Raw genomic sequence first — 27,630 nt, forward strand, 5'->3', positions numbered from 1 at the left:
AGCAGATGTGCTGAGTTCTGCTGCAGCCAGGCCCCTGCAAAGGGATTGCTCAGTGTGGGAATGTGACTGCTCAGCAGCTGCAGGTGTGACTATAATAGGACTGAAACTGGGATGAAAAGTAAATGATCAGGAACAGAAATTATGCTATTGTCTACCATCAAACATGCCAAGGATGTGCAGGTTGGGCCCCAACCAGTCTCTCCTAAATCCCCTTGTCACCTTCCTCTCTGCCTCAGGGGATGCTGTGCACCCCTCCTGGGTGCACAGCCTGGGAAAATTGCTCTGAGCAAATCCTTTTTCATGGAAACAAATAAGCACCTGAGGATCTCCTTTAATACTTGTTTTACTGAGTATTAGAATGGCTGGGTTTAAGCTCTTTTCAAAAGCAAAAGCAATCAGGGAGGTGAGCACGAGTCAGCCCTGCTTGGGAACCTGTGCAGCACCCACCTCTCTGCTACAGGAAATTCAGAATTCCCCTCTGGGCTCCGAGGGCAAGTGCAGAGGAACCGGGGTAGCCATGGAGTGACCCCAATCCCAACAGCATTCCTGGCCAGGTGGTGTCACCCAGCTGCTTTACTGGGCACAGCAGCACTCTGAACACTCAATACCCAACAGATTGATGGCAGCCCTTTGTGAGCTGACCAAATGCTGGCCCTCCACAGCACCCAGCTGGTTCCCAAACCAGCAGCACCCCGATAAAACCTGGGGGGACACGCTGGGCTGGGATGGGAGAGCCAGGCAGGGACCCCACACACCTTCCCCTGCTGGGATGCAGCAGCATCTGCAGGGCTGCCCTCTGTGCCCAGGCAGGCAGAGGCAGCCCCTGCCCCTGGGCATTGTGCAGCGCTAATCCCCGGCTCTCACACCTTCCCCGCGGCAGCCCCCGCCCCAAACTAAAAACTAAACCCGCATTAAGGAGGCAGCGCCAGATCCTCATCCCAGAGTCGCCTGCCTTGCACTGGTTTCATTGAAGGTAATTTGATCTTGGTAGGACGACATTCCTAAAATAGTTGAGGGAATTCAAACATGAAATAAGGTTTCCAGGAAGGGATTAAAAAAAAAATAGGTCAAGCAAGTGTGAGCGATTAAAGTGACCCGGCATCCCTTTGTACGGTTTAACTGCAACTCTCTTCAACTCTGTCTTGCAGCAACGTGTAATAAATTAGATCCAAAAGGTTGCCCAAAGCACAGAGGCTGATATAAGATTATTGCAGGAGGTGGCTGGTGTCGGTGACCTTTCCTCCCCTGGCTTTCACCACAGACATCAAACACCCAGGGCCCAGCTGAACCTCAGCTCAGAGCTTTGGAACCACACAGCGCTGCCTCCCGTGCCCATCCCCAGCTCCCTGCCTCAGTTTACCCATCCCAAGGCTGGCAGCAGGGGAGCCCAGGCACCCCTGTGCCTGCTGTTGTCCCCCTGGTGCCACCACGCCAAGCTCTCACACCATATGTCACACAAACCCATCTTGAACTGCTTATCCCTCTCCTCCCTTTGTGCTCCCAGCCCGGCACAAAGCGCTGGGAAGCAGCTGGGAGTGAAAGAAAATAAAAATTCCTGTGGACACAAAGGTGTGTGGTGCTCCCCAGGGACAGGCCAGACTCAATGCTGGGCAATTTTTGGGTTAGTTTGGGCAGTAAGTGATAAAGGAGAGTGGAGGAACATGAATCCGGCTGGGGGAAGGGCCAACCCTGATCCCTGAATAATTAATGTGGCTGATTCTGATTGCTAATTGGCCATTATAGGTCAAGGGTCACAGAAATTAAAGGATGGGAGGGAAAAAGGGAAAAAGAGCCTGAGTCAGTCCCTTCCCCTCCATCTCTCTGCATAGCAGGGACACACTGGAATGGACTGGGATTAGACTGGGCTGACCCTGCCCCAGGCTGGTGCAGAGCATCTCTGCAGGATTTGGTGCTGAGCATCCCACAAAGGCAGGGACAGGCAGGGACAGGCAGGGACAGGCCAGGCAGAGCAGGCCCAGCCTCCAGCATCTCCAGTGGCTGCTCTCCTGCTGTCAGGGTTTAAGGGCCGTGGCTCACTGTGCAAAGGAAAAATCCCATATTGATTCACCCGAAGCTCTGGAGCACAGCCCGCACGAGTTTCTATGGAAACAAAATTAGTGGAGTAAAAACTCTCCCTGCCAGCACATGGTGAATTATTCACCAGGACAGGCCCCTGGCCAGAGGGGCTGCTGAGAAGATTTAAAGGTGATCACAGAGCGGCTGCTGTGATCCCCCTTCCCTCGGGGACCAAGCCACAGCCAGGCAGGATGAAAAGCCATGGGTTTCCACACCGTGTGTGTGGAGGGAAGATCCTGCACCTCCCTCACCACATCCACATCCTCCAGGGTCCTCAGGAGAGGATGAGAGTTTTCCCTTTGCTTCCCCCAGCTCCTTGCACCACAGCAGGGCAGTGATAGCTGGCACAAAGTGCCACTGCCTGATGTCCACCTGCCATCCCTGTGGTCACCCACCCCTGGCAGCCAGGATGAGCCTGCGAGGGCAGGACCAGCCACAGCCTGGCTCATCCCACAGAGCCTCTCAGCACCACACTCTCTGCTGCCAGCCAAGGGAAGAAAGGGACTAATGAAGTCACAAGCAGAGGAGGGGTTTTAATGAGTCACTGAGCCATATGGCGGATGCACTATCCCGGGAAAGCGCGGGGCCAACGAGGCAGCGCTGCCGCAGCCTGGCTGTCCTGGGACACAGTGCCACCCTGCAACTGCCTTCTGTCCTCCCTCCTGCTGGGTGACATTGCTCGGCAGAGGAGAACCTGCTTGAAAGCCTACACCTCACCAGGGACAGGGATTTAATTAAGGCCCCACGTCAGGGCCCTCCTGCCAACCAGCACAGGCTGCTCCATCCCGGCACAGCCCGGATTGTGGGCTGGAGAAAAGCCCTGGAAGGAGGAATGCTGAGTTTGCTCCATCGCAGAAGTTACATGGGACACTAACCTGGATCTGAAGCCAGGCCAAGGCTCAGAGAAACTCTCAGTATCCTCAGCCAGCACAGCCCAGTTCTGGGTGGCAAAGGGACCCTCACCCCCAGCAGTGGCTCTGCTTGTTGCCCCCTTTGCCAACAGCCACCACAACAAGCCACGTTCTTCTTCAAAATCCCATCTTGCTTCTCTTTCATTATTTTTATGTTTACATGACTAATTCAGGTACATCCCATCCCAGCTGATTTGCACTGATTGAGGCAATCACCGAGGTTAAAAGCCACAAGGATTTTAGAAGGAGCAGTTTAGGCTCCAGGAGCTGGGAATCCTCCCCAAGGGCTGTCCCCTATTCCCACCACTGCCTTACAGCCCTAGCACGTGCTCCTGGTGACCCATCTCCTTCACCAGAGCTCCAGCCACTGTTCCCTCCATTTCCTGGAGAGGATTTCCCTATTTTCCCCTCTCAGCCCTGCTTTCCTGCTCCAAAGACAGCAGCAGGCTCCATCCTGCAGTGCTGGTGTGCCCATCAGTGTGTGCCTTCCCTGGGGAAGTGAGAGCCAGGGCAGGGATCGACCAGCTGTCAGGCACAAGGAAGAAATACCACTTCCAGGAGTCAGAGCTCATTTCCCAGCAATAAAAGCAGGCTGGGGTTGGAAAAAAGTACCACTAATGGGGATGTACATCCCACACCACTCCAGCACCCGATAGGAAAGTACCCAGGGGCTGTAGCTTGGAAAAATAAAAGCCATCAACAAGGCTTGGTTTTAAGTAGCACAGCTGTAGATTAGGCCCAGATTAGGGCATAAAGGATCTGGATTATTGCTGTGGATGATGCCCTCCATGTGCCAGGCTCCTGGCTCTGAGTTATGGCTCCTCCAGCAGATGGAAAAGAAACCCTTACTGCTTCCTTCCAGGGAGGGGAAGGGCTCAGATCAGCATCCACCCTCAACTGCTCCACTCTCCATCCTCCTCAGCCCCATTATCCCAACTCCACCCACCCACCCTGGGACCCCAGGAAGAGCCAGTGCCTCCAGTGCTTGTAGATGCCACCTAGGAAGGAAGGAGTTTGTGCTTCCTGGAGTTATTTGTGGGTGGATTTTATCTTCTTTCCCATCTATTCTCAGTGTGCTTTGGTGAGGAGGGTCCTCACTGCTGAGTGGGCAGCCTGCCTTCCCTCTGCCTCCAAGCAGGGTTGTGAGACAGTTCTACCTCCCCAAAACAACCCCCAGAGACCCAGGCAGACCCCAGGGACTGGGACATGCCGGGGGACAGCTCCTGCAAGGCAGTAACTCTAGGTTTTAAGACACACTTGTTTGTTTGTTTGTCGCTGGGCAACATAGAGGATGGAAAAAATGTCAATGTCATATTGTCACCTATGAGTCACCACTCAGCACGGGTCAAGATGCCCCGTCCTGCCACCACCGCGCGTGGGGAGACCAGAAGAGGACCCGAGGCACCCCAAAAGCAGCTCACTGCAGCTCTCTCTGCCTGTCTGCCCTGCTCTGACACCTTCCCCATCCCCACAGATGGGGACCGGGCACATCGGTGGCCCGGGGACAACTTTCCGAGCCCTGGAAGGCGAGGCAGGAATTCGCATTCCTATTTGCATTTCCTAATTGCGCCTGCGGGTTTCCTGGGGCAGCGGCTGGCTCTGGTTTCCATGGCAGGTTTTGTGCAGACCTGGAGAACCGAGGGAGGCACAAAGAGGCCACAATGGAGCTGCCACTCACCCGCATCAAAGGCGGCCGGCGGGGCGGGCCGGGGGCAGCGCAGCCCGTCCCCCCCGGCACCCCCAGCACCGGGGGACCCCCGGGCCACGGGGAGAGGGTGGCTGGTGGCCGGTGTGCCGGGACAGCCGCGGTTCCAGCCACGCTCCAGGGAGGAGTGGAGTCACCACCGCTGTCTCCAGAGGCAGCAGCTGCTCCGCGCCCGTCGGAAGTGGTGCAAGAGCTGGACCCAGATGTTCCCCCTGCTCTCATTTCCTGTTGTTTTCAGCCAGCTTTCCACCCAGCTGGGTGCGTTGCTTTCTCCTTCCAGCTTCTCTCTCCATTCAGGGACTGTCTTGCTCGCTGCTGTGCCCTCCAGCTCCTGTGCTGGTCCCAGGGAAGGAGCAGAACAGCCAGAGCAGGGACATGGAAAAACCTGGTCCCCACACTGCTGCTGCAAGCCCAGTGCCACGGAGCAGAGCATCGGCTCCAGCCAATGTCCCTCCACCACCCTGGCCATGGTGACAGAGGTGTTGCCACCACAACAAGAGAGGGACCCATCTCTGCCTCGCACACCTGTGAAAGGCTCTGTGCTATTATTTCAAGGGTTTTTTTCTTGTTTTATAGTTATTAATTATCATCACCATCACCTTGTGCTGCCCCAAAGCCTCCCAGCTCTGACCACGAGCACCCCACGGGCAAGTCCACCACAGGGTTAGGGCAGAGCCCCCTTCCCACATGTCCCTCCCAGGGATGTCCCACTCTGAAGAGGATGGGCACCTTTGACAGAAATAATTTTGGATGTCAGATGCTGTGACACCAGGAATGGGCTGTGGACAGCCAGGGATTGGTGCACAAAGCTTTGCCAGAATCAGGCACATCCTCACCACAGGATTATTTAACAACATGGTGGGAAATGCCACAGGTGCACAGCTGCCAGGAGGTGAGGCAGGGTCTCCTCTGCCACGAGGACCACCAAAAGCTCCCCACAACCCCCACCAGCCAATCTCCACTCCCACAGGGTTTCCCTGGGGTCCCATTGCCCCGGTGCTGCACTCCCGCCGAGCGTTTCCACAGGAAAACCTCTGTGAAAACCACAAAAAGCTTCTCAGCGGAGCAGATGCCGCTTCAGTCTGTGTTCTTAGCGATGGAGGAGGACGAGGAGGATGTGAGGAAAGCCACAGCTTCCCCAGCCGCGGGGCAGCAAAGCCCCAGAGGCAGCCTCAGGGGTCAGCCCAGGATGGTGGTTCCCCCGTGGAAATCCTTACAGCTCCAGCCCCCGTGTTTGTTGTCAGCGGCAGCAGAAGGAGGAGGTGTGAGGAGGAGGTGTGACTCCACTGCTTTTTAAGAAAATAATAAAAAAGAGGCTTTCCAACCCGCCTGAGAGACAGACGGTGCAGGAGAGCTCTGCTTTCAGCAGTGACTCGCACTTGACTCCTCCATCGCTGCCTGCACACACCCCACTGGCAGCAATTCCAGCGCTGGACAGGAGCCCCAGGTGAGCATCAGCCCGGCAGGATGGTGCCCTCCACCCTTAGGCTGAGCTGAGCACCCGGTCAGGGGCTCGCAAATAACCCTGGTCCCCCGGGGGTGACCACCACTGCTGTGGCAGAGCCCTGGCAATTCCTGCCAAGCCATCACCCACCCGGCAGGGGTGAGGTGCTGCTCCATGACCGCGGCGCAGGGGACAGGGACGATGTCCAGCAGCAGGCAGCCAAAATAATCCAAAACCCCGGTGCACGGAGGGGTCACGGTCGGGGACCGGCGATGCTGCGGGGCTGAGCGGGTCCTGCCCGAGGGCCGAGCCTGGCCCAGCCCATGCGGGGATGGCACCCTTGATCCCGAGCGGGGATGGCACTCCCGGTCCCGCGGGGATGGCACCCTTGATCCCGAGCGGGGATGGCACCCTTGATCCCGAGCGGGGATGGCAGTGCCGGTCCCGCGGGGATGGTCTGCCCGGTCCCGCGGGGATGGCAGTGCCGGTCCCGCGGGGATGGTCCGCCCGGTCCCGCGGGGATGGCAGTGCCGGTCCCGCGGGGATGGCAGTGCCGGTCCCGCACCGGGCCGGGGCTCGGCCGCCCCCGCCGCCCCGCGGGCTCCTCACTGCGGACCGGCCGAGCCCGGCGGGCGCGGGGCCCCGCGCAGGCCCGCGGCGGAGCCGGAGCAGCGGCGGGGCCGTGCCGGGGCCGCGGCCCTCAGCGCCCGGTCCGGCCCGGCTCCGGAGGGGCGGCCGAGCGGCCGCAACACGCGCGGCCCCGCTCCCGTTCCCGTTCCCGGCCCCGCCGCCGCTCCGCCCGGGCCCCGGCAGAGGCCGAGCCGGCGGCGCCCCCGCTCCCCCTCAGCCCCGGCGGGGCCCGCGCGGCTCCGGGCCCGACCCGCGCAGGCCGAGCGGCACCGCCCGCCCCAGCCCGGCCCGGCCCGGCCCGGCCCGGCGCACAAAGAGCCCCGGCCCGCCCCCCCTTACCGGCGGTCGGCGCCGCGCTGCGGGGGCGGCGGCGGGCGGCTCCAGTCACGCCGGGAACCATGGAAAGGAGCCGGGACGGGAGACGTACGTGGCGGGCGGGCGGGGGCGGCCGTGCCCGGCAGCGGGGGGCGGCGCGGCGGGGCCGGGGCCGGGGCCGGGCCGGGCCGGGGGGAGCGGGGCCGCGCCGAGAGGCGGCGGGGGCGGGGGGCGTGGGGGGCCCTCGGGACCGGAGCCCCCCCTGCGGGGAGCGCGGAGCTCGATCCGGCCCGGCCGGGGCATCGCGGGGCGGCACCGCCGCTCCCCGTGCTCAGACAGCCCCGAGGGGGTCCCGGGCATCCCGGGGTCCCCCCATTGTCCCCAGGCTTCCCCAGAGCCTCCAGCCATGGGGTCGACACCTCCGGGCCTGAGTGGCCCGTGTGTGGGGAAGCAGCATCCCGAGGGTGGATGGATGCATGGATGGATGGATGGATGGATGGATGGATGGATGGATGGATGGATGGATGGATGGATGGATCCATCCCAGATTTCCGAGCTGGCTCAGCCTCTTCCGTATCTTTGGATGCCTGGACCTCCAGTCTGGTGGTTAGGAAGGGCAGATAGCACTGCTGCCCCACAGCTGAACATCCCAGATGGGTTTATAACCAAGCATCGCTTGGAGCAGACAGAAAACAGCCGTCCCCGTATTGCGTGCTCTGGCTGACAGCTCCGGACGGGAAGCGATCTCCTCTTACAAATTACAGGAGCCCGTTTACACCGGGCAAACACTTCCCGTTCCACAGAGACCGGAGCGGGACCGCGAACAACAGCAGCTCAGAGCCTCCACTTCCCTCGTGGCTCTCCAAACCTTCCAGACATGCTGCGGGAAGCGCTCCACACCTTGGCACCACGGCCTGCCACAGCACCCTGCCACAGGCAGACACTGCTCGGTGCACGGCTGTGGCTGCTGCAGCCCCAGCACGTGTGTGGGATGGTCCGGAGCTCTCCCGGGACAGCTCTTCCTGCTGAGACTTGTCCCACTCCATCCTTTCATCTGCGTCTGGGAGCTGAGCAGTCCTGGGTAAAGATGTGGAAGGCTCTGACAGAGAACACAGAGTAAGAGTGGAAATACTAGAGGCAAACCTTCAGTTTTCAGCGCCTACTGAACATGTGCCTCATCATTCTCTTCCCCAAGTTAGCGCAGATCAGACTCTTCTGAGGCACAGCGCCTTGCAGTGAGCTTCAATCTCCTCCTAATCCAGGCTTGTTTCAGGGAAAACAGGCAATTTTATATCCCTTTGATATGGGTCTGAGCTGCTAATGATGCTAGGAAGCAAAAAGAAATGGGCATAGAAATACACAACCATGAAGAATTAAAATAGTGAATTTAATTCAGCCAATTCCAACAGAATCGGTAGTTCCCTGAAAAACAAACCTTGCACAGAAAACACAGAACAGAAATGGTTTCATCTTGACAGCTGGTGAGGGTAACTGGGTGAAAAGGTGAATGGAGTATTTCTGACTTCTCTGATAAACAAAAGGTTTCACACATCCTGAAAATGCCCTATTTTTTTTTTTTTTTTGAACGGGTTGGTTTTGGGAGGCAGTGATTGTAAAGGCTCTGCAAGGAAAGCCCAGGTCTGTGCTCTGCCACAACCAGTGACTGCAGATGCCAAATGTCTGGTTTTCAGAAAGCACTGATGCTTCCCTAAAGGAAAAGCTGGGACTTCTAAAAATCATAGAAACCTGGAACAGTTTGGACTGGAAGGGAAACTTAAAAGCTCATCTCACTCTAAGCCCCCACCAAGAGCAGGGACACATTGCACTAGACAAGCCCAGAAACCTGAAGAACACCACAAAACCTGTTATTTTTAAGAATCATAAGCCTGGCTTGCCCAGTGGTGCTGCTTTGGGCTGGAGGGCGAAGCAGAGTCTGATGGAAGGACACGAGGCATGTGGAGGGAGCTGGCTGCACAGCCTGGCTCTGCTCCTCCACCACTGAAATACTCTTTCCAAAGCAATACCAAAAAAGGTTTGTTTCTAGGTCAGGACCTCAGCACTCAATTTTAACCAGGGGCTGACAGTCCAATCTGAACACAGCTGTAAAATGGATTCGCGGGAGAAGCTTTGGCATTCCTTTTGTAATTAGAAAACAGCCACTGAGCCGTGTGCCTTTAAAGGTGAAAGCTATTTTTGACATAAAAATTAGCACGTAGTTCCTCTGTCATCCCTCAGCTGCTGCACTGGGAGCTGGGAGAGAACAATCCAAAGATAAGCAAGAAGTATAAACATGCTGAATTACACAAATACGTAGAAGGGGATCAGGTTTAATTTGGTTTATTCTCTGATAGTTAGGAGACAAAGAGATTTATTTCTACACTTTTTCTCCTAAAAAGCACTGGGTAAAAGGTCCACTTAAGCACTGAAACTCCAATGGCATTTAAAAACTTGAAGTGCTTTTAATAGCTGCTTTTAGAAAATACTGTTAAATCTATTTTTGAGATGGACAAACTAAGCTACCAATGAAGCAGGGCAGGAGTTTTTGGAAGGGCCCAGCAGTGAGAAACTGTCATTCATTTCTCAACAACTCATCTCCTGTACAGAGATAAAAACTACCACAGTGCTTGATACTTTAAAAACCTGAGCATCCTTTAAATTCTAATTTTCTCTCTTTGGTGGCAATCTAACCCCGAGAGCCTTGAAAATGAACCCCAGGCAGCTTTCAGGATACGGCTCAGAGTGGCTGTTTCTAAAATAAAAGTGAGGGAAGAGCGAGCAGAACTTGGAGGTTTATCAGCACCCGGAATGCCCCGGCTAATCCTCAGCAGCCCCGGCCCCTTTATGTAACCTGGGATTGCTGCAGCTCAGCAGCTTACTGGGGTCTGGGTGGTTTTCTTTAAACCTCTCGTGGACAAATGCAAACACATTAAATACTTCTTTCTTCTGCCTCTCTAAGGAAAAAATTGTTGTAAGAGGGGGAAAAAAAATGTTTTATTTGTATCAAAAGCTAATAGAATTAAACTTGTATGCTGAGACTAAAACGTGTTTCTCTCTGATCCATCATGACTGAACAGAACTTTCCCGATATTCAATTTACTGTAACTCTTCCAAAAAAAAAAGAGGTTAAATCCCAAATTTCTCTTCACCCCAAACACTCAGTGAAGTGTTGGGGTGTTGCAGGATAGAGCAGAGCAGCCCCTTTGTGGCTGTGCACACTCGTGGCAGCGTGGCTGGCTGTGCTGCAGTACTTACGTCCCCGCGGCCGCTTCCCCGCAGCTCTCCTTGCCCGCAGGATGCCTTTCCATGCCCTCCATCTGACTGCTCTGACTTTCCACAGCATCCTTCCCAGGCAAAATTCAACTCTCAAACTCTCGGCCGGCGCTAAGCCATTCGCCTCACGCTGAATGCTTACGGAAACTTCAGAAGGAAAAAAAATAAACCCCCTATTGAACTGCTTGCAATCGGAGACCTGAATGGGCTTGACATAAACCCCACTCGAACCAGCGGCAGCAATAGGCTTCCCTGGATGTTGGATTCAATCCAGCTTAAAAGTTTCCATGAAATAAACTAGGCTAAGCGCATCAGCTGCATAGAAACTAACTCGGTGTAACAGGAGCATCTGTTCTTCACGGCCACCATTTTCTGAGAGCCTGAACCCGGCGGCGCCAGGCGCCAGCGGATCCCCGGGCACGGACACGGGTTAGCAGGGACATGCACATCATATAAACCACTGCACCAGGTAGCTTTTGTTTGTCAGAAAAACAGCTGAATGTATTTGCAAGGATGGCATTACAGAGCGAAGTCAACGTCCGCACTGAGACAGCGGAGGAGCACACCTCGGACCCATTAATACACGGTACAAAGCAAATGTTTACCCATGTACAAATGAAACAGGTCGACAATTAGCTAATGCAGCTTTGTGGACATAAACCAGGTACAGTCGAGCAGAACCAACATAAAAATAAAAAGGAAACAGCCCTTTTCCTACGCCACGCTAAGAGCACCGTGGTTAGTGGTTTGGGAAGCCTCTGTCACGGTGAAAAATTTCCTTGCCGGTGTTTAATGTGTTTATTCTACTGCTACACTGCTGGGATAAAAATAAGAGCTGGCTGTCCAAGGGACCCACTGTCAATACTGCAGTAATTGACAACATACAATTAAGTCTCACACCTGTTTATTGTAAGTAATTCATAGATAACCACTTCTAGTACACATTTTCATATTGGCTTTTAATGCTTTTGTTCTCTTTTTTTTTGTTTTTCCTTTAAGCTCGGGGATACCCAAATTTCATCTAAGGGTCATCACTGTGGTTACCCAGACCCAGAAGGCTATACCTACTTTGGGAAACTGGTGCAAGGTGGTGTGGTGGCCAGGGATGACAGAGATGGCTGGGGAGCTACAGGTCCCAACATGCAGGACGGTGTGGAGGTGGCAGCGGGGCCGGGGTCGCTTGGGGACATGCGCTGACGGGCTGGCCGTGCACAGGGCCAAAACAAAAACCTCTACACACCTGGAGTAAGAACAGTGGTAACAAAGTCATAGCTACATATTCTTCTCTACATTTTTGTTTATTGAGACAAACTAATTAAAAGGCACAAACATAGGGCATATGTTTACATGGACATTATAACAAACATATACATTAAAAGTGTAGGAATGTGTTTCCTTTCTGCTAAACAGAAAGTTCCTAAGCTTTTATATATACAAAAGTTGTACAATTTGATGTCCTAAAGTACAAAAGATCATTTATAAAATTATTTTACACTAAGCTCTATTATTTTTTTTTTGTTTGTTTTTGTTTTTACTATGTAGTCCAAGCCCCTAGAACAGTTTCATGTAAGGATACAGATACCTGTCACCTGAGCCAGCAGCCTGGCAATCACTGCTCGCACGGGCACGGCCGGGGAGGAACAGAAGCAGTCCAGTGTGACTGGTCAGTCCTGCTAGCACTCTGTGAAAATGCACACGCTAATCTCCAGAGCTCTCAACTTCATTAAAGATAAAAACATCTCAACTGTCATTTCTTTTTTTTTTTTATTATTTTTTCCTTTTTTTTTTTTTTATTTAATGTAGAGGTTGGGTTTAGGGTGGTTTTTTTTTTTTTAAACAAAGTTTTAAAAATGTGAATATGTGACATGATAGTCTAAAAAGTATATCTGTTTCCCTAGACTTTGCTTTCTACTTTATGTACAGATAAACAGGTTAAGAAAAAAAAGCACATGTAGCTTAAACATGTGTGACCATTTATGAGCAGTTCTGGGCTGGACAGCTCAGCACCCCAGAACTCCCACAAATTGATAGAAATGTGTTAACACAATAGAAGAATAACGTAAAAATGATGATGTTTGCAAATATTTACAAAGTTGAACAGATTTGCACAACACTTGATTAAGAAATAGGGGAGAAATTAAAAGACGCTCTCTGCTTGTCCTGGAGGGGCATCCTACCTAGTTAGTGGTTAGAATAAAAACTGTATACAATTTAATATAAGACAAAACTTCTAGTGAACAACTAACACGTCTGTCCCCTGCTGAAACACCAGCAGGCTCTGACTGGGAGGCAGAGGGCATAAAAATCACACCCAGGGCCTCCAGAATCTTCCAGCTTAAAGCAATTTTCCTTAAGTTTCCAAGCACTCCTTTTGCTCCTAGATAAGAGTCCCATGGGGGTCTGACTGTTCAGAGACCATGTTTACATACATTTCGACTCCTCTTCTGTCAGCCATGGCTGTTTCTCACCAAACAATAACAGTTTTTTTTAAAAAAATGTTGACTACAATGCTCTATTCCCTTAGGGTAATATGTTGGGTAATATTTACATCTCCAAATATCAGGTCACAATCCCTATTATATGTTGAAGTTAGAATGATAAGTTATCATATGCTTTGCATATCAGAGCTGGTATCACCTTTCCCATAGGGAATGCTGCCTGAAATTACCATATTCCCAAAGGTAAAATGCATATTTTCTCCAAAAATGCATTTTTTTTTAAATGACAACATTGTAATGCATTTACTCATTAAAAAAAAAAAAAACAAAACCAAAAACATCAACACAGACAAAGGTTCTACACTAGCTCAGAAACAGTGGACTTGCCTGGCAGGTTAAAATGAGCCATCCACCCTGTCACAGATACAGAGGGGTCTTTGCTAGTGTTTAGATTAAAAAAATTTTCTAAGTTATAATTTGAGGGGATAAAACATAAACTGGTTTTTTTTTAATTACCTTTTTTTTGGGTTTTTTTTCAATTTTTTTTTAAACTCTGGCAAATAAGTATCTTCTCTAATTCAGCATCAGTCAGCTACAAGGTAAAACTTACTTTAAATGAAGTGCTCCAGTGAAACTCAAGCCTGAACCATGTGAGCCAAATCAAGGGGAAGATGCTACTGTGATCTCTGATGATGTTGCCCCAGTGTCTTAGTCTGAATTTATTACAAAACTAAAACAAAACAAAACAAAAAACCCAACAGAAAACAAAACAAAACAAAAACCAAAAAACAAAAAATCCCAACCAAACAAAACCCAAAAAAGAACTGCTGGTAAGGATTCCATTTTAATCCTTTTTTTTAATACTGTTTAGAACTTGTTTTACCAGGGAGGAGAGGTGGGCAAGGCCTGGGGCAGGAAAGGCATGCTCTCCACTGGTCTCATGGCTATGTTGAGGGGAGCAGCCAGCGTCATGGGCGTGGGCAGGTTCATGGGGGACGTGATGGTGACGGGGTGCGCTATGTTCACCGGCGCGGTGACCGGCGTGGGCAGGTTCACCGGGGTGCTCAGCGTTAATGGAGAGCTCATGGACAGAGGACTGGTTATGGTGACAGGATGCCCTAAGTTCATCGGACTGGATATATTAACTGCACTTGATACATTTACTGGACTTCTCATGCTCATTGCAGCTGCCACTGTGACTGGGTTTGTGATAGTCCCAGAAGCCACAGAGGATGTTATATTGAATGGAGTAGTAAGAGTCACAGGCGTAGTAGCAGCAGTGGAGGTTTGGCACAAGTTAGCAGCTTCTAAAAATGAGACATAAAAAAAGACAAAAAGTTTTTAACACGTAAAAAAAAACCATGGACAAGATTTAAACAGAACATAACAAAACAAAAAACCCAAAAAACCAAACAAGAACAGGTACAAATTCTGGAATAACTTTCTTTAGGTATTATTAGTAAGTTAAAACTGTTAACATTCTATAGCCTACAGGAAATACAAACTCTCATGCAGGTCATTTCAATTGAGTATTTTTTTTTTTTTCCTGAGAAGTCAAGTGAGGTTCTCTTAGCAAGAGGGTTTCCATGTTCATAAAAACAGTATTGTACAATCAAAATATCCTCCCAAGAGGAACAGTAGAAATAGAGGAGAGAGTGTACATACCGAATGGTACGTACTCTATAGCCTTCTCAAAGGTGAACTGACATTCTGTGAAGGTTTTAAAAAGTCATTATTAGGGACTGATAAGCAAAGCTCGTTTCAATATTTACCTGCTTATTTCAGTCTTAATTATTGCTGCTAAACTGCTCCACTGCTCACAGTACCTCTATTCAAGGCCACCCCAGCAGCACACCCCTCAACCCCCATCAGCTCCTCAGCTTTCACACAAGCTACAGCTCCACAGCAGGTTGGTTTGGGGGGTTCTGGGGGGGTTTGCAGCAAGCAGGACTGAAGTGCAGAGCAAGGGAGAGCCAGGAGGCCGGGCAGGGGAGCAGGGGGGGATGGGAATCACTGCACATCCATCAGCACCACCTGCCGGCTGCCCACACCGGGAGCTCGGGAACGGGAACGGGACAGGGACAGGGACAGGGAACAGGGGATGGACAGGGACAGGGGACAGGGACAGGGACAGGGACAGGGACAGGGGACAGGGAACAGGGACAGGGACAGGGACAGGGACAGGGGATGGACAGGGACAGGGGACAGGGACAGGGACAGGGACAGGGACAGGGGACAAGGGACAGGGACAGGGACAGGGACAGGGGATGGACAGGGACAGGGGACAGGGACAGGGAACAGGGGACAGGGGACAGGGACAGGGGACAGGGAACAGGGACAGGGACAGGGACAGGGAACAGGGACAGGGACAGGGACAGGGACAGGGACAGGGGACAGGGACAGGGAACAGGGGACAGGGACAGGGACAGGGAACAGGGACAGAGACAGGGACAGGGGACAGGGACAGGGGACAGGGGACAGGGACAGGGGACAAGGGACAGGGACAGGGACAGGGACAGGGACAGGGACAGGGAACAGGGACAGGGAACAGGGACAGGGGACAGGGACAGGGACAGGGACAGGGACAGGGACAGGGGACAGGGACAGGGAACAGGGAACAGGGACAGGGGACAGGGACAGGGACAGGGACAGGGGACAGGGACAGGGAACAGGGAACAGGGACAGGGACAGGGACAGGGGACAGGGGACAGGGACAGGGAACAGGGACAGGGGACAGGGACAGGGACAGGGACAGGGGACAGGGACAGGGAACAGGGAACAGGGAACAGGGGACAGGGACAGGGACAGGGGACAGGGACAGGGGACAGGGGACAGGGGATGGACAGGGACAGGGACAGGGACAGGGAACAGGGACAGGGAACAGGGAACAGGGACAGGGACAGGGGACAGGGGACAGGGACAGGGACAGGGACAGGGACAGGGACAGGGGACAGGGACAGGGAACAGGGAACAGGGAACAGGGACAGGGGACAGGGAAGGGCTGCCTGCTACAGAAACCTGGGGAAATACACTCTGCAGCAAGGTTACTGAGCCCTGTCTGCTCCCACAGGTGTAGGGCAGGACCCCAAGCTCAGTTACAGCCACGTGGCAGAGGGTAAGCCAAAAGCAGAGCCCACTTTGCCTCTGGGCAATACAAATGTAACTTTGAAAGCAACATTAGCCCCATTCAAGGGTTACTGTTGGTTCTTCAAAGTCCAGAGCTAGGAGGGGTGAAGAGGAAGGGAAAGAGTAAAAAAAAAAAAAAAATTGTGAAAATAAATTGTACTAGACCAAAAAGAAAAACCAAAATCCCATCTAGGGTTGTAAAGCCACCACAAGTGGAACTAGCAGAGGAGAAGCAGCATGGAAAGAGCAGCTCAGGCATGGCACTGACAGGTCTAACTTCATCTTCAAGCACAGTCACACCCACAGACACATCCCACCCATGGCCCTTCCCCAGTTCAGCTAAAAGCACCAGTACAACACCCTGCTACCCACCCACCCCCTCACCCCCCACCCTGCCCCAAACCACTGTTATGTTAAAGCATATTCAATGTTCTCAGTAAGAAAGGAAAAGGAAACAAGACATAGGAAAGAACAAGCAGAAAATAAATTTCAGTGATTTTCTAAATCCGACATTATTTGCTTTATCTATTTAGTGGCCTGATGATATGTACTGTTTCTCTTATCCCATTTTAACATGAATAAGCTGTTTCTGTACTGTCTGATCACAGAATTCAATTACTGGCATAACAAGGGGAAAGGAAGCAAGCAGCCTAAAACACAAACAAGAACCTAAAAAACAAAAACAGATTGAAGAACTGAAAGGAAGGTTGAGAGAAAAGGAAAAAAATAAGGTGAGTCAAAAGCATTCCTAAAAACAGCCAGTGAGAAACAGTAAGCAGTAGTGATTAAGAACTTCTAAAACATGTAATCCGTGAAGTCACATGATGGGCATTAATAATCAAACTGTTGTGAAACAAGCAGCAGTAACGGGAGAATTTAAACTACTGTATCTTAAAACCACTAAACTGAAGCAATCTGTTCTCTTCACACTGACACAATGACCAACACCAGCAATTCCACTTCAATTACAGCAGCACAGGCAAGCTGTGAGGCAGCACTGATGAGAAACAGGATCACTGATTACCTCATTTTGTAGTGACAAAAAAAAGCAACACAGAGAGAGAGAAAGTTCTCTGAGGTCTAGAAAGCTTCATGCAAATACAGTTACATGATGATAGAGCAGATGGAATAAATTGGGAGAGACAAGATGAACAGGACACAGCACACACGTGCACCACCCTGGTGCAGCTGCAAGTGCAGGGTGTGTGTGTGTGCACAAGGGGACAGGTAAATAAGCACAAACACAGCTAAAAGCCACATGCAAGCCAAAGCTCCCAGCCCTGCCTTGGAGCAGACACTCTGTGTGTGACTGATGGCTCTAAGGACACAGGCAAGCACAGAGACCAAGGCAGCAAGCCATCAGCACAAAACCATTTAACACAGCCTAACCTGGGGCCTGTTTGTCCTCTCAGCTGTGACTTCTAAGAATGAAACTGCCATGTCAGACATCCTTCCTGACAGCCTCAGCTCCCTGTATGACTGTGAGCCCCACTACCCCACAAACCCACCACCTCAGGACTGGTTTGTTTTACCTTTCTTCCTGGCTTTGACAGCCTCTTCCCACAATCTCAGGGTCTCTACCTGCTTCCCAGGCCAACTTGTTACGTGTTGCTGCTGCTGCTGCTGCTGCTGCTGCTGCTGTTGCTGTTGTTGTTGTTGTTGCTGCTGCTGCTGCTGCTGTTGTTGCTGCTGTTGTTGCTGCTGCTGCTGTTGCTGTTTCTGGTTGCTGGTCTCTTCACTCATGCATGCTATGCCAATCAAGTAAGAACACAAATTCACCTTGAAAAGTTACTCTGCTTTCTGCTGAGATCACAAAGGCAACTTCTACAAAGAGCACGTGGAATCTCACAGGATTCCAAGAACAAAATCAACAGAGGTGTTTAAAACAATGTCATTAATTCTGTGCTTCATAAAACTACTTTTCCAAAAGTTAAAACCCAAAATATAAGTCAAGAACATCTACTTTAATTGCCAAAAATGGACTTTTCATTATTTAGTTTGTATTTAGGAAGAATGAAATTAAAGACGTCAGTGAATCTCTAGAACTCAAACTGATTCATTTTTTTTCTGAACTTTATCTCTTAAAAATGAAAAATAAAAAAGCCTCTTTACTTTTTATTTCAAGTATGACTGAAAAATTTCAGTTTACATCAGAGAACAGCCTGTCACTACTCTCTGGCCACAGTACAGCTCATCATTTCCACTTCTAACAACTGCTCTAAATGCCTCATGTGAACTGGCTTAGCACCACCAAACTGGCTTGGGAAGCCAGAGTTGTAACCCTATACCTTGAAAAATACTTGACATCCAAATTTCCTACTAAGCTCAACAATCAGGCATTTCAAACATTCCCAGTACCTTCAAATTATCCAGGAGTAACAGGAACTGCAAAGATGTTGTAAATTAATACAGTTTAAAAGGCTTAAGGACAAAGTTTCCAAAGACATTCCTTACTTCTGCATCTTTATTCTTCTGAAAACCTGTTTAATATTACTAACCATGTGGGTTAACTTAAGATACAGGTATTTTAATAGGGAAAATTTGAAAGTCAAGTCTTCATTTGCTTGCTAGGCATTCCAGGTCCAGACTGCAGCACTTCCACAGGGTTTAAGTCTAGAAGGAGCTATTACAAATATCTCATCTGACCTCCTGCACAACACCAGTCAGATGCCATTAATGCCCCAAACATATCAGGGCTGGATTTAAATCCTTTTCTTGTCAGCTACTGCCTGAGGGAGGAAACACTGAGCTCCAAAGTCAAAGCTCAGAGAAAGCAGAGAAATCTCTCTCCTGATTTTGACGAGCTTGAGATGAGGCTTCAGACCTGAAACCTGGCAGAACTTAGCAGCTCTTAAATAGTCTGAAATCTCCAAACTATCTGTTGGATAGGCCTGCACAGTTCAGGAAGCAGAAGTGAACTTAAAGGTGAGAAAACCTGGGAACTCTTTGCTTCAAGAGATGGGACATTGTCATGAACCGAAGGGCATTCCCAAGGGATAAGAACAGGGATAAGAGCAGTCTCACAGCAAACCAACTCCACACACGCCAGTTCTTCAGCTGAAGCAGATTCTGTTACTAAATATCTTTTAAGAGCTGTGACCACCCTGAATTTAAACATCAAAGGCAATTCCCTTCGCAAACACATTGTTATTAGAAATGTTTGTAAAACGTTCACCTACTTTTATTGATGCCTTGTTTACAGGTATTACAGTTGATACTTTGGCTCTGCCCGTGTGTCTTTAAGTGGCTGGTGATATATGCTGCACTCAGAAGTTTACCACAGATATTACACGATACCTTTCCTTCATGGCGCACCATGTGTGTCCGCAGTCTGTCTTTGGTGGCAAAGGCAGCAGTGCACGTCTAGATGAAGGACAAAGTTACACTTGAGGTGCAGACAGAGCAGGACAGCCTCACCTACAGGCACACTGGGAGCTCCTGATACCCTGCAGGTCCTAACAGTACCCTAAGGGTATTGACAACTTTGAGTTTTTACCTGTATTTATGGAGAAACAAAAGTCAAACTATTCAGCAGAGACGGAGAATGGAATTTGCTTCTGAGACAAGCAGGACAAAAATCACACTCTATACTGCATGAGCTTTCTTAAAACAGTGGGTTGCCTTACCCACCAATGCAAGAGGATCTTAGAAAAACACCTGCAACAGGCAAAGTTGGTTTCTAATGTAATTTTACTGTACAAATATGAACTTGGTACCTTACGCTGCTCAATTACTTCTGTTCCCATCCAGCACAAGGAAACAAAACCTTTCCCTAACACTACTGTTTTTGCCCAAGGCTTTTACTTAAGAAGACAAGTCACTAGAACACAGGTTGGAATAAGCATGGATATTCCAAGCAAAACAGTTAATTGTTCAAGGGCAATCAAATTATTTCTCCTAGACTCAGTCATCAACTTATGACAACTTGCTTTCCCCTTCCAGCAAAAGAAGAGATCCAGAATCAACCATTCCCACCCATTTTAAATAGATGTGCTGAGAAAGATATTTGATTTTGAACATGCTGAGAAACACAGTGCACACATTACCCCAGAAATGAGCACTGAGCTGAGGATGCTGCTACAATCCTACTGCTAAGTTAAGCATATGGTAAAGCACAGCAACTACGCTGTTCTCCAAGAAAGCAAAAAGCCTCTAATCTTCCTAAAAAAAGCAGCCAAGGCATCTTTTTAAAGTTCCACCAGAACTCCAGCACTGTGGTGTGGTGGCAGATGTGGCTTTACTCTTCAAAATCAAAAGGAGTGAATACAGTTCTGGAAAGATTCACCTGCGTACTACTGACACAATAAGGTATTGTTCTGAATAAACCATTTTAGCCCTTACTTGGCATTTGAAGGGTCTCTCTGTTGAGTGAACATGTTTTACGTGACAGCTTAAATGATCAGGCCTGCAAGAAAGAGAGGAACAGGAGAAAAGTGCACACTGTTACAAACACAGAGTCGGGACACCTTGGCTAGCAGTGCTGACACCACACAGGTCACTCCCTGCAGCCCCCATCCCTCTGCCAGCCAGGACAAATCCCTTCCCTTCACCTACCAGGGGCTTCACCTGCAACACTTCACAGCTTAAAACCAACCTGTGGTTTAAAACTTAACTCTGTTCTCCTCACACGCCTGAAAATGGCACGTTTGGTCACACCTTGTGTAAAGATGAGAGCGCAACAGCTCTAAAGGTTGAAGTTTTGTCTATTGCAAGCACAGCTACAAACAGAGCCAGCAGCAGTGCAAGTTCCCCTGTGCTGTCAGTGCCCTCCACTCTGCCATAAGAAGAGGTGACAGTTTCCCTGCCCTGCCCCATATGGTCACAGATCATGGCAAAGGCTGGTAAAGGGGCTCACTGCCCACCCCCAGTGACGCAGACACGCACCTTGTGGGACCTGCACGAGGTCAAGAAACCATTTCAAACCACTGTCCTAAAAAAGTGACCACTTCTGACCACTGCTGACCTTGCTCAGACAGAGACACCCCCACCCTAAAGGCAGACAAGGCTCCTTATCCCCTCAGCAATCTCCTCAGAAGTTTGCTTCTCCCAGCTCCTCACTACCACAGCTTAACCCTTCTTGCTGACACAAAGCCACTAGCGGAGCATGCCTGGGATTTGCTACATGGTACCTTGAGAAGCCTTTTCCACAAACACCGCAGGTGTAGGGTTTCGTGATGCCACCTTCGTGAGACCTCACGTGGTAGGTCATGCGATCCTTCCTCTTGAAGCGCTGATTGCAAATGGGACATTCGAAGGGTTTCTCGTCCGAGTGGGACAGCTTGTGCCGGTTGAGGTGGTACACGTCCCTGAAGGCCTTGCCACACATCTCACAGGCGTGGTTCTTCTTCACGGGCTTGCTGGGCTTCTTCACCGTCTGCGTCACCGCCATGGCCGTGGCGCCGGCGCTGCTGCTGGGGTTGGTGGCAGAGGAAGACGTAGTGACTGTGGACAGGATGCCTGCGATAGTCGAAACCAGCGAACTCCGGCTGTTGTCACCAGCGATGGTCGAGATAAGGGGCACCATTGTGGTGGGAGTTTTCTTTGGCCGTGACACTAACTTTATCCCTGTGTGGCAGGACTCGTGACGCCTCAAATGGTAGCTGTCCCTGAAAGCTTTGCTGCAGTAAGTGCACACAAAGGAGGTTTTAGGTTTTTCCTTTTTAATCCCAACAATAGCATCCTTTAATGTTTCTGGTGCAGGCTGAGGTTTCTGCGTTATTGGTAAGGGCAGAATCGGCTTCTGATCGGGCGGCTCAACAGCAGAGCTCAGGAGAGGCAACAAACTGTTCTGTGCTGCCTGCTGTTGGTGATGGGAGGCTTCGTGTGCCTAAAACCAAACAGTCACACTTAAATTCTCTGGATGGGTGCTCGCTCTGGCACGGTGAGAACATTTACAAACGACAGGGAAGCACATTCTAGACCAAAAGCCATGGAGGGAACAACAGGGGAAGGTTACATAATGCTGGGTTTGGACAAGATAAACGGCTGGTGCTGTAAATGCCCTGGCTGTGCAGATCCTGTGCTAAGTGTAGGACACAGCACAACAACCAAGGAGTTATTAAGTTTCTGGAGGGCAACTTTTTATGGAAGACAACTAGGCGCTTGTCAGATGTTTTAGTAAGAGCATTTCATCTTTACATAACAGATAACTCATTTTGCTAATGATCGTATCAGATGGCACCTCAGGACTATCTCTGCAGAGGATGAAGGTACTGACAGGAGTTGCAAAACCAGGCCCCACCTTTAAGCCAAGCTCAGTGCACACTGAGAATTGAACTGCAGCCACAGAGAGCCAGGATGCGATAAGGCGTCTTATTTAAACAGTGTGCTCATAGCCCTGTGCCAGCACTGAAACCAAAGCAACTGCAATCGGGAGCTGTCTAAAGCCACATCTCTATATTTAGCAGGTTCCTGATGCATTTATCCACTGACCACTGTGCTCTCTGTGTCTGGAACTAACAAGAATAGCGGCATGGCCTTTTTCTCGTCGTCAGCAGCTACTTTGTGCTGGGAAGAGAAGTTGATCGATACACACTGGGAGACATCTAGAGATGCTGGAGAACACGGTTTGGGGGTGTTGGGAATGAACCCTGAAAGCTGTTTGAAAGCAGCCAATACCAACTAACTCTGAACCACAGAAAGTGTGGCAGAAGCTACAGGGAAGGGAAGCCAGCACTGCTGAGCTGAGCTGCAGCCTGCCTGCCACAGGCTGTGCTGCACCACGCGTGGTTATTCCCAGGCAGAAACACCGTTATTAAAACTCATCCAGTTAGACTGGGACAAAACCCTGGCAGATACAATTTTAATGTGGTTTAGAAACCACACAGACCAATTCAGCCTAATGGAGCATTAAAATAAATCACTCCAGCACCTTAAGCCAGTTTAAGTGCATCTGTATTCAAGATGTGCCTCGGTCTCATCAGACCAGTTTTAAATCAGGCTCGTTATTAACGCAGCATGCCAGGCCTGAAGCTGAGTTTGGGGAAACCTGCATTCCCATTAGATCAGTACTGCATCCTTCCAGGACTCCTGTCCAATGATTTTCCTCACAAAATAACATGACTCAAAGCTGTGAGAGATGAATAAAACACTGTGTCAGTGCACGACCCTGACCTGTCTACTTTTACATCTGCTGGGGTGGACAGTATTAGGAAGCACGCTCAGGGTAATGCTCTTCTCATGGGAATCCATTTGTACACGTCCTTTGGACAAGCCAGTACTTCTAGAAGCTCACTTTGGGCATTTTTCCTAGTTGTATCCTGGGTGCTTTTTCCCTCTGGATGGCAGCAGGAGCTACAGCCCCCCCAGAGCATCTCTCCCTTGCTGTGGGGCAGCTCCTGCATCACTCCAGTCTCACTTTTTGGGAGCGTGGTGCTGGTGATCTTTGGATGGAAGCCATGGGTGGATACCAACACTAACCCACGTGGGAAGGAATACAAACTCCCAAACACTCCAAGCCTATCTGACAGGAAAACAGTTCCCAGGAGAAAGCCTGGACTCCGGCGGTTAACAGGACACAAACTTGTGGGAATCATTAGGAGCCAGGCCAGGCTGTCCACGTTTATCTGCTTTTTAGATCCAAAGCTCAGGATGCAACAGGTAAGCTGGGTATTAGCACACCTGCCTGGCCACAGCAGCCACCTCAAACAACAGCCCCAGGGGCTGCTTTATTTCAGGGAGCGATTGCAGAGCTGGATCCAGAACTCTCCTGGAGGCGACGCTGCTAAATCAGGGCACGGCACAGGCTCCAGCAGCTCCATCAAACTTTTCCCTGACTTCAGTGACAATTGTGGATTTTCAACCATTTATTTTCCACGTATTTTAAGAAGGTTTTGACACTCCTACATTGCAGGAAAGTAAGAGTTTGCACGATCCACACCGACAGCACAATACTGAGCAAGTAGTGCACTTCAACACAATTTTAACTTTAAGAAAATCTGAAATGTTTTACAACTTCAAATCAGCATTGAACAATGTAGTTAAACTGCACCAGAAGACACTGCAGAGCACCTAATGATAGCTCCAGAGATACAATTTCAAAGGCAGAGCTAGCAGATCGGATAATGGAGAGCCCAAATCCTTTGGACAAGGTTCAAACTTAGGCAGTTTATGGATATTTTTAAGCCTCAAAGAATCGTCAGCACTTCAAGGTAATGATGCACTTATTCCTACAGATCCGATGGAGTCAGTGGACATAAAACAATGTATATTCATCAGGCTACAGGCTCTGGAGCTGCTGCTTATATAAGTGTGCTGGTGTTGGTTCCCAGGGAGCCGGTGTTACTTGCAGCCCCTCTGCCACGAGCCGTGCTCCTCAGTTTCCAGGGGCCCTTAAAGCCTTTTAAAAAAGGATCAGGCAGCATTTTTTTTTAACTCCCTGTTGGAGAAGGGAAGCCAGCACCTGCTGCACGCCTCTGGCAGGCTCAGTTATGCAGGCTCCCATCACGGTTTTACTTGAGCCAGCATTAACGTCAAGTCAACATTTTGGAGATATTTTGATGGCCTGGGACAGGCTCTCTGCAAAATCCCCTTGTTCTGTCACTAATTCCTTCTCTCCTGGGGGGGCAGCAAAGAAAAAAACCCTGCAATTCGTGACCCAGAGTGTAGGATGTGGCATTGTGAACTTCCAATGCCAGAGGCTAAAATATTTTTGTGCTCCAGCTTTAATGTGAGAGCAACAAATTAGCATGAGTCATATCTTGAACACTCCATCTGATGGATGAGTCCTCCTCACATTAACAGATACAACTTTCGCTTCCTGAGCACATCCTAAAAGTGGTTTTCAAACTATGCATTTTGGGGACTGAGAAGATCCAAACAAGGACTGCTTATTCAGTAGCATGATTGTTTCTTTAGAAAGGGATACAATTCATCAAAATGCCACCTAAAAACAATCAAACAACTTTATTTGGAAGGAGCGATTTACAGTCGCACAGCCCACTGCTACAGGACTAAAATTAAGACATGGAAACCTCCTCTAAAAACATTTGGCTAAAAATTACAACTTTATATTCCACGTATTAAGCTGTCCCTTAGGAATCCTGTCCCAGCTGGAACACACACTCGGTTTAACACTCCCCCCAGGAAGAACTAGTGTGAATATTCAGTCACTTCCATTTGTTATTTAACTGACACAGGGGAGAGGCTTTTAAATCCATGCTTTTTAACTAGTTTTAACTAATCAGCTGGATCAGGGCTGATGTGCTGCTGTGAGAATGGGAAGAAGAAAAATGAAAGTCCCATCAGGACTACCTCAGTGCTGCTTTCTGCTGGGTGCATTGGCATGCTCGCACCCCAAACCATCGATTCGAACCAAACCACTCAAGAAACAATACCCAGCATTTATTATGAGCTCTGAAAGCTTTATTATTTAGAGAGGAGAGGAAAAAAAAAAAAAAAAATCAGAGGAAAATTTCCACGTCACAGTTTTATGAAGATGCTTCCGAGCCGCACGTTCGGAAAGCGAACTGCTGACTCCTTAATTAAAAGCAGCAAAGCTGACTCCTAAATCAGCGTGTGACATCACTACTTCAAAACTCAGCACCTCCAAAAAAACACGGGCGAGGAGCTGGACACGTACTTGAAAGCATTACTTGGCATTTCTCAGCCTGCTGCAATACAGTCCTAGCCCCAGCCTAGGAAAAATTTTTCCCCTGGAAAACGCTCAGCTGGGAGGCAGCAAGGCACTAAAGCAGCCCCGGCTCGGAGGGAGATGGCTCTAAACTAAGGAGATTAACTTCTTAGCGTGAAGTTTCCTACGTGCGAATCACAACTGCCCGCTAGAGTGAGAAATAATTCACCAGACCTCAGCCAAACGCGATGGCATCACCCGCATCCATCACGGAAAGGCGGAAAACCCAGCGGCCAGCTCCCGGTACCGGCTCCCCGGAACATTCCCGGCGTGTTTTCGGAGGCAGAGAACCCGAGCGAGTGACTCATCCCTTGCTACTTGCAAGGGACGAATTTTTCCTCCCTAAAGGAATGGTGCTCGCTCTTGGCGGATTTATTCATTCAACTCAGGTTTTTCAAACTCGTGTCACGGGTTGGGTTTTGGGTTTAATTCCGAGGAGGACAGTGAGGAAGCGAGCGGCCGCCACCGGGAACGTGCAAAGAGGATTATTTTACCTTGAGAAAGGTGATGTGCTGGGCGCTTTTTTTTTTTTTTTTTTTTTTTTTTCCCCGCTGCTGCTGCAATCACACATTTTATGTTTTCCAGCTCAAAAAACAAACAAAAAAAAAACCCCGAAAAAAACAGGAGAAAACAATCTGGTGCGAAAGGGCTCGCGAGGCTCACAAAAGCCAGGCGAGGATTTTTTTTTTACTTTTTTTTTTTTTTCTGGTACATTGGATTTTCTTTGGAATTACATAAACAGCGGTGTTTTTAAGTCGGTCTTTCACCGACAGAAAGGGGGAAAATTGTGACTCAGTTGGCAAAGGGAGGGGTTGCACGCTCCACCGTCCCTATTCCTCCCCATTCCCGTTAGGATTTCGCCAGTTTTTACAGAAATCCGGCCCGCTCGCGTCCTATTTTAAAAGAAAACAAGCTCCCTCGTCAGCCGGCCCTGAGTCAGGCTGTTTAAAGAGGGATTAATTTATTCTCCCAGACACGGCGTTTGTTCCATCGGGGTTTTGTTGGAGCCCGGTGGAAGCTAGGGGTTGGTTTTTTGTTTTTTTTTTTTTTTGTTCGTGGGGTTGTTTTTTTTTTTCTGTTGTTGTTGTTTTTCTATTTGGGCGGGGGGGGGGGGGGGGGTGAAGAGAAAAACAAGCAAACACCCAAAGAAATAAAATGAAGCGCGATCTCACGTTTTGCGGGGGCAAAAAACAAAAATAAAATCCCAATATGAACATCGGTGGTTTGTAATGAAAGCGGGAAGGAGCGCGCTGCGGGGCGGCGGCGGAGGGAGAAAGTGCAGGAGCGAAGGAGGGAGAAGCGGAGCCGCGGAGCCCGAGAGGCGCTGGCCGGCGGGCCGGGCCGGGCCGGGCCGGGCCGGGCCGGGGGCGGGCGGGGGCCGGGCGGGCGCGCTGAGTGACAGCCCGGCCCGGCGGGGACCGGCGGGGCCGCGGCCGTGAGGGAGGGAGGGAGAGAGGGGGGGCGCGGGCAGCGCCGCCGCCGCCGCCGCGGGGCCTCACCTGAAAGAGGAACGCGGTCCAGTTGGCCTCCATGGCGGGGGCGGCGCGGCCCCGGGCGGCGGCGGCGGCGGCTGCGGCGGGCGGTCCCCCCGTCGCTCCCTCCCCCGGGCCGCAGCTACATGGAGCCGACAACAAAGCGGCGGCGGCGGCGGCGGCTCAACATGGCAGCGCCGAGCGGCCGCTTCCGCTAACCTCGGGCTGCACCACTGCGGCCCAGAGGGGGGAGGCGGCGGCGCGGCGCCCCGGCGGGGCGGCGATGGCCCGGGCGGCCGCGGCGCCGCCCCCGCCGCTCCCCTCGCCGCGGGGCGGGCGGCGGGCCCGGGGCGGCGCGGCGGGGCGGCGGCGCGGGCGGCGGGGCCGGGGCGGCGCGGCGGGCCGGCCGCCCCCCCCGCGGGGCTGGCAATGGGCCGGTCCCGGGCTGGGGAAGCCGAGCTGTGGCGAGAGAGAAGATGGAGGAGCGGCCGAGGTGTCCGGGGCCGCCGCTGCCGCCCGCCCCGGCTCGGCCCCGGGGCCGCCGAGCCGCCCGCCCGCCCCTTCTCCCCTCCCCGCCCGCCGCCCCCGCCCGCCGCGCCGGGAGGGAGGGAG

General features: G+C 50.9%; 2 protein-coding genes across 4 annotated transcripts in view; one reads left to right on the top strand and one right to left on the bottom strand.

Annotated features, from left to right (window-relative positions):
• The window catches only part of MSI2 (musashi RNA binding protein 2), a 296,757-nt gene that overhangs the window by 234,775 nt on the left and 34,352 nt on the right, over positions 1-27,630 (top strand). The gene's annotated exons all lie outside the window — the stretch shown is intronic.
• Positions 11,239-27,376, bottom strand: VEZF1 (vascular endothelial zinc finger 1). 3 transcript variants are annotated; one of them, XM_079325306.1, is made up of 7 exons: positions 27,046-27,373; positions 21,045-21,742; positions 20,257-20,320; positions 19,095-19,278; positions 17,448-17,663; positions 14,455-14,499; positions 11,239-14,096 (listed from the first exon to the last, which is right to left on the bottom strand). In XM_079325306.1, exons 1-7 carry the CDS (start codon positions 27,076-27,078, stop codon positions 13,669-13,671), a joined length of 1,668 nt encoding a protein of 555 aa, XP_079181432.1. In that variant the 5' UTR covers positions 27,079-27,373; the 3' UTR covers positions 11,239-13,668. The 3 variants fall into 3 exon arrangements, with proteins under 3 accessions (XP_079181432.1, XP_079181433.1, XP_079181434.1); XM_079325307.1 differs by lacking the exon at positions 27,046-27,373 and adding an exon at positions 25,721-26,080; XM_079325308.1 differs by lacking the exon at positions 14,455-14,499 and having other exon boundaries at positions 27,046-27,376.

Source organism: Erithacus rubecula (assembly GCF_903797595.1).
Source record: "Erithacus rubecula genome assembly, chromosome: 22".
Lineage (NCBI taxonomy): Eukaryota > Metazoa > Chordata > Aves > Passeriformes > Muscicapidae > Erithacus > Erithacus rubecula.

Excerpts from the sequence above, each read along its gene's own strand:
- VEZF1 (XM_079325306.1), bottom strand. The coding sequence starts at position 27,078 with ATGGAGGCCAACTGGACCGCGTTCCTCTTTCAG. Across the intron at positions 20,321-21,044 it reads TGTGGAAAAGGCTTCTCAAG|GCCTGATCATTTAAGCTGTC; the intron begins GTACCATGTAGC and ends TCTTTCTTGCAG. Across the intron at positions 17,664-19,094 it reads TAAACAAGGCATCAATAAAA|CATGCATGAGTGAAGAGACC; the intron begins GTAGGTGAACGT and ends TGATTGGCATAG.